The following is a 7,125-nucleotide window of genomic DNA, read 5'->3' as shown; positions in this document are numbered from 1 at the left end:
TTCCATTCAAAAGCAAAAATGGGCTGGCTAGCCGGGCTCAATCTTAGGCAGAAAAATGCATCTTTCAGGTCAAGAACAGTATACCACCTGTGACTGGGAGGCAAAGTACTCAGGAGGTTGTAAGGATTTGGGACAGTAGGATGTATATCTTCTATCCTCTGATTGACTTTTCTTAAGTCTTGGACTGGTCGGTAATCATTTGTTCCTGGCTTCTTTACGGGGAGCAACAGAGTATTCCAAGGGGACTGGCAGGGGCGAAGTATGCCTATTTATAAAAGTCTCTGAATGTGGGGTCTGATTCCCTCTCGGGCCTCTCTGCTCATAGGGTATTGTCTGATTGAAACTGGAGTTGCAGATGGTTTTAGTGTGACCACTATTGGAGGCTGGTTGCATGCCAGTCCCGGGCCTCCTGTCTTGGCCTATGCCAAGGGAATTTTGCTTAGCCATTCAGATATACCGGGAGTTTCTGTTATCGGTCCCTCATATAGCCGATGTTCATCCTCCAGTCGCAGGGTTAATACCTGTAATGGAGCTCCATCCTTTCCTTGTACAGTAGCTCCCTTCCTAGTAAAGTGGATGTGGGCTCCCATCTTAGAGAGTAAATCTCTCCCAAGAAGAGGATATGGACAGTCTGGGACCAGTAAGAATGAGTGGGAGACCTGTCCTGTACTGAGGTTCACTTTTCTTTCTGTGGTCCACCTATATGTCTTTCCTCCAGTAGCCCCTTGGACCCAGGCTGTTTTGGAACTCATGGGTCCCTTAGTTGTTGTCAAGACTGAGTGTTGAGCTCCTGTGTCTACCATGAAGGTAGTCAATTGCCCCCCTATCTTTAGAGTTACCCTGGGCTCAGGGGGGAGCTCCTGGCCCCGACTCCCCTAGTCCCCTAGGGTCAGGACTGGGTTTGTCTTCTTCAGCTTCTTTGGGCATTCTCGAGCCCAATGTCCTCTCTCCTTGCAGTAAGCACATTGATCTTTGTCCACTCGAGGTCTTCTTTTGTCTCCCAGGTCCCTACCTGGCCCTGTTCCCTGGACTACTGTGGCCAAAATTTGACTTAACTTTTTATTTTATTTTATTTTTATCTTTTCTGGCTTCCTGTTCTTTTTTAATTCTATTTTCTCTCTCTTTTAATGTCTCACGCTTATTGTAAATTTTTTCAGCTTCTCTTATTAAATCCTGTAAGGAGTACCCCTGAAGGCCTTTTAGCCGTTGAAGCTTGCCACGAATGTCAGGAGCAGATTGCCCTATGAAGGCCATAATAAGGTCTGCCTGGCGCTCCTGAGCTGTGGGATCAAAAGGGGGTGTACATCCTATATCCCTCTATGAGGTGCTCTAGAAACCCTGTGGGGGTTTCATTTTCTCCCTGGGTTATAGCACGTACCTTTGCCAAATTGGTTGGGCGCCTTCCAGCCCCTTTGAGACTCGCTAACAGAGTCTGGTGATAAAGACGGAGACACTCCCTATCTGCTACGGTTTCAGGGTCCCAGTTGGGTCTAGTCAGAGGGAATCCTGCATCTATTTCATTTGGGAATAGAGTGGGTCTCCCATCCTGCCCGGGGACATTTTTCCGGGCCTCCAGGATGACTCGCTGTCTTTCTTCTGTGGTTAGAAGGGCCTGGAGGAGTTGCTGACAATCCTCCCAGGTGGGTTGGTGGGTGAGGAGAATAGACTCTATTAAAGCAGTTAGAGCCTGAGGATCCTGAGAAAAAGAGGGGTTATGAGTCTTCCAATTATACAAATCAGAGGCTGAAAAAGGCCAGTACTGGATCTAATCCCCTGTAGTTCGGAGGGGAAAAACCTGGGCAGTCCAGGTTCCATCAGAAGGGCCCCCTCTATCCCTCCTTAAGCGGAGTCTGTTAGGTAGAGGAGGGGATTTGTCAGGTTCAGAAGAATCAGGAGAGGGATAAGGTAGTTCTTGGGGTGGAGGTGCCTGCGTAGGTGGATAGGGAGGTGGAGGATTAAGGAGGGTTAGGGAAACTTGGTCCTCAGGGAGGACTGGCTTTTACTTCTTCTCAGGGGCAGACTGAAGGGGAGTGGCCCTGACCAGAAAACCTCAATTGCTCCTTTGCCTTTAATGGTCCCACGCGAAGACTTGAGCCGAAAATAGAAGGAAAGGTAAAAAGAGTGGAGGAAAGCTTAAAATGGAGAATCTAGAAAAACCAGATCTTCCCCTTTAAGATAATTGTGTAACCTTCAAACACATGCATATCACACTAAATTACATTCATGTGGACCGGTCCTTTCACTCAAACGCACACTGCATTTAATTTTTACTTTTTCAGGATCCCCAAGCACAAATACAGACAAGACAAAACAAAATCCTTACTGCACGCTTCTTAACCCAAAAACTGAAAGTACAGATCGGGAGGGGAGTAGCCAAGCCAATCTCCCTTCTCCCGAGATGAGGAGACACTGTCTTCCTCACTTCAGATCACTCTGGTCACTAGGGCCAGAATGTTGGAACCTGGGGTCTCTGGGCACGTCTGCCACTCCCCTTCGTTCCCAGAATACAGACTTACAGGTCCTGTACAGGCACAACTGTTCAGACGGAATGTTCCCAGAGCAGAAAATGACTGACAGACATTAAGACCAAGACAAACCACAAAACAAATATTCTTACCTCCTGCTGATCTGAGGAAATGGGTCTGGGGGCGACCAAATCCCAGACGCGCCCCCAAGTGTAGGCCGAGCCTTTGGCTTACATCAGGGAGTGGCCCTGACCAGAAAACCTCAATTGCTCCTTCGCCTTTAATGGTCCCACGCGAAGACTTGAGCCGAAAATAGAAGGAAAGGTAAAAAGAGTGGAGGAAAGCTTAAAATGGAGAATCTAGAAAAACCAGATCTTCCCCTTTAAGATAATAATGTAACCTTCAAACACATGCATATCACACTAAATTACATTCATGTGGACCGGTCCTTTCACTCAAACGCACACTGCATTTATTATTTTTACTTTTAGGATCCCCAAGCACAAATACAGACAAGACAAAACAAAATCCTTACTGCGCACTTCTTAACCCAAAAACTGAAAGTACAGATCGGGAGGGGAGTAGCGAAGCCAATCTCCCTTCTCCCAAGGTGAGGAAAACTACGCTATCTTCCTCACTTCAGATCACTCTGGCCACTAAGGTCAGAGTGGCGGAACCTGGGGTCTCTGGGCACGTCTGCCACTCCCGCTGGTTCCCAGAATACAGACTTACAGGTCCTGTACAGGCACAACTGTTCAGACGGAATGTTCCCAGAGCAGAAAATGACTGACAGACATTAAGACCAAGACAAACCACAAAACAAATATTCTTACCTCCTGCTGATCTGAGGAAATGGGTCTGGGGGGGCGACCAAATCCCGGACGAGCCCCCAAGTGTAGGACCCCCCCAGACTGGGGTACCCTACGTTCACGGGAGGTCGCGCCCCAATAACTCAGTCCTCAAACCAGTAGATGCAATAGCAAGAGGAATTTAATGGCATTTTGCAAAACGGACTCCTGCCTCACTCAGAGGACAGAAGCCCAGAGCCCAGTTCACAGGTTTCTTTTAAAGACAAGCAGCGGCTATGTGCCAAGCAGAAAAGCGGTGGCTATGTGCCAAGCAGAGGTAGGGGGAATTTCTGGGATGATTTCCAACTTGGGCAGAGGAGCATGAAAAAGGTCAGCTCAGCTTGTTCTTAGCATTCAGAATTATTTTTTATTTTTACTTCCTTATACAGTTTTTCTCAGGCCTGGGGGATTTTAGTTTAAATTCATTATTCTGGGGCTTTGGATCCATCAGCCTACATGTATGTGAGTGCACCCGTGTCGTGCAATTCCCTCAGAGTCAGAAGAGGGCATCAGATCCCCTGGAAGTGGAGTTACAGATAGTTGCTGCAATGTGGGTGCTGGGAATTGAACCTGGATCCTCTGCAAGAGCAGCCATGCTCTTAACTGCTGAGCCATCTCTCCATTCCCACCATCCTTATTTTTTAAAAGGTTGTTATTTATGTGTGTCTGTGTGTGTGTTACATGTGTGTGCATGCCCTAGGAAGCCAGAAGAGAGTGTTGGAATCCCTGGAACTGTAGTTACAGATGATTGTGAGCTGCCTGATGTGGTCCTGGGAACCAAACTTGGGTCCTCTGTAAGAGCAGGAAGTGCTCTCTTAATTACTGAGCTATCTGTCCAGCCCCTGGTGCTTTTAATTTTAACAATATTAAGAGCAGTAGGAACATGTGAGGGTAAGCATTCTTGTGGAAAGCTGGGCGGTACATGGTGGTGCATGCTTGTAAATCCCAGACTTGGGAAGATAAAACTGAACTAGGAGGATCATTAGTTCCAGGGCAAGATAGCCAGATTGTGTCTCCAAAAAAAAAAGGTGGGGATGGGGGAGGGAAGGAAAAGGGAAAAGAAAGAGAAGGGAAAAGGAAGGAAAAAGAAAAGGAATGGGGTCTTTACAGCTTTAGAAATAACAGCTTCACCATTACCTCAGAGAGAAAGTGGAGGAGGTTCTGGTGCCTTCCTTGTTCTTTCTCTTCCTGGGATTCTTCACTCTCTCCATCTTCCAAAAGCAGTTCACTGGATTCTCTCTCTGGGCTGCTTTCTTCTAGTTCTTCAATCTCTGGATCTGGATCCTCAGTTTCCCTCCAACTGCCCACATCAAGATCCAGACTGGAGTCCCAAGAGCTGAAGACAGATCTGTAGTCATTGCTCAACTCAGAGTCATTGTGATAGTCTTCAGAATTCAGCCAAACCCACTCACACTCCATCTGTAAATACACAGAAAAAAAAAAAAAAGTATCAAATTCATTCAAATAAAACCAAACAAATTCATTCAAATCAATATTCTAAATGTACCTCTACCTTTTGAGTAGAAAGGGACTAGAAAGTATTTTTCTATATATTAGGAAGAGTAAAGGCTAGCTTAAAGACATTAAAATAAAAAAAAATACCTTATCTTTATGTACGTGAGTGTATTGCCTACATGTGTTTAAGTGCACTCATGTTGTGCAATGCCCACAGAGGTTAGAAGGGGGTGTCAGATCCCCTGGAACTGGAGTTACAGACAGTTGTTAGCCACCTCCTGGGTGCTGGGAACCAAACCCAGGTCCTCAGCAAAAGTAATGAGTGCTATTAACCACTGAGCCATCTCCCCAGCCCCAAGGGAAACTTAAATTTTCATCTTTGGACAAAAAATAGTTTCATGTCAATATATCACTTTTTTTTGGGGGGGGGTCTTTTTGAGACAGGGTCTCCCTGTAGCCCCAACTGTCCTGGAACTATGTAGACCAGGCTGGCCTGAACTCACAGACATCCGCCTGCCTCTGCCCCTCTCGAGTGCTGGGATTAAAGGCATGCACCACCACGCCCAGCTAATATATTACCTTTTTAAAAAAAATTTGGTTTTTTTTGGTCTTTTTGAGACAAGGTCTCCCTGTTGCCCCAGCTGGCCTGGAACTCACTATGTAGACCAGGCTGGCCTTGAACTCAGAGACCTGCTTGCCTCTGCCTCCCGAGTGCTGGGGTTTAAAGGCATGTGCCACCAGACCCAGAGTTTATTTTTGGTCTTTTTTGAAACAGGGTCTCCCTGTAGCCCCAACTGGCCTGGAACCCACTATGTAGACCAGGCTGGCCTGGAACTCACAGAGATCTACCTGCCTCTGCCTCCCAAGTGCTGGGATTAAAGGCATGGACCACCAGGCCCAGCAAAGAAATTATTTTAGATTTTTGTGTTTTGCCTGGATGTATGTAAGTGTACTGATGGTTGTTAGCTGTCATGAGTGCTGGGAATTGAACCTGGGTCCTTAGGAAGAACAGCAATTATTTTTAACCACTGAGCCATCTCTCCATTTGGGATTCTTTTTTTTTTTTTTTTTTTTAAGACAGGGTCTCCCTGTAGCCCCAGCTAGCCTGGAACTCACTATGTAGACCAGGCTGACCTTGAACTCAAGAGATTCACCTGCCTCTGCCTCCTGAATGCTGGGATTAAAGGCATGCACCACCTCCCCCAGTGGGATTCTTTATACTCCTAAAGATGGGGAAGAACTGGAGTGTATATAGCTTAACAGACTTGCTTTATCCAAAATCATAAAGTCAAGCACAAAACAATAAAATTGAGGAGAACCAATTTTCCTCAATGTATACAAATTTTAATCTATTATTAACTTATTAGCCATTAGTCTCAAAACACCTTAAGGTTACCTTTGGTAAGTATCCTTCTGGTTAAATTTGTTAAAATAAAAACTGGAGGGAAAAAAAAAATAACCTTGAAGCACTGAATTTTATTAATTTATTCATTCATCCATTTTGGGGAAACACATTCATTTTGACAACAGTCTTCCATGTTTTCATTAATAAAGAGGCATACAGTTTGAAGTTTCAATTCTCTGTTCAGGTTTTTTTTTTCCTTCTTCTTCAGTCTTCCTATATCCCCAAACTCAAGATCCTTCACACGTGCTTCACACGTGCTGGCTAGAATTACAGCTGTGCCAATATACACCTAGCTTCCATCATTTTTTTTTTTTTTTTTGGGGGGGGGGGGGGGGTAGTTCTTTTATTATACCTTAGTATAACTCTTAATGACGTCTCCTTATTCTGCTCCCCCCCATAGATGTCTAAACTTTTAACTTGTCATCAGCTCATGTGTCACCTTCTCTACCAAGCTCAAATTCATGTCTTTCAATGTACTTCCTCCACAAACTTTTCAAACTTTGAGACTGGGTCTCACAATGCAGCACTAGATGGCCTGAAACACACTATGTAGACCAGCCTGGCCTCAGATTTGCCTGGTCCTCCTTGGGAGTGCAGGGATGCCTAAGCATTTTTCCAACTTCTAATGACTCCATGTTTATAACATATATTGGTTTGTGGATTTGCTTTGAGATATTTCATTTTCCTACTCCTGGATTGACTGGATTCTATTTCATGATCTCAAAGACTATCTTCTACTTCCTTGGCTTCTTAAAATACACACACACACACACACACACACCCTGCTTTTTGAGACAAGGTCTCCCTATAGCCACACCTGGCCTAGTCTGGAACTCCCTATGTAGACCAGGCTAGCCTCAATCTCACAGCAATCCTCAGCCCCCACATTCCATAAATAGTTCTATTTAAGGAAAAAAACCTGTGACTTGTGACTTTGTTTTTTGAGACAGGG

General features: G+C 45.3%; 1 protein-coding gene across 1 annotated transcript in view; it reads right to left on the bottom strand.

The window, feature by feature from the left end:
- Window positions 1-4,738, bottom strand: part of LOC115070594 (bromodomain-containing protein 8-like) — a gene marked incomplete at its 5' end in the record, with an annotated part of 59,725 nt that extends 54,987 nt beyond the window's left edge. The window contains one exon of the mRNA XM_029564128.1: window positions 4,451-4,738. Within this exon, the coding sequence (XP_029419988.1) occupies window positions 4,451-4,738 (288 nt within the window). The remainder of the gene's footprint in view (window positions 1-4,450) is intronic.
- Between the last annotated feature and the right edge of the window lie 2,387 nt (window positions 4,739-7,125).

The sequence above is a fragment of the Nannospalax galili genome, unplaced genomic scaffold, assembly GCF_000622305.1.
Source record: "Nannospalax galili isolate Female #2095 unplaced genomic scaffold, S.galili_v1.0 scaffold856, whole genome shotgun sequence".
Taxonomy (NCBI): domain Eukaryota; kingdom Metazoa; phylum Chordata; class Mammalia; order Rodentia; family Spalacidae; genus Nannospalax; species Nannospalax galili.
The sequence above is the reverse complement of the archived record's forward strand: the minus strand, read 5'-3'. Positions and strand labels throughout refer to the sequence as shown.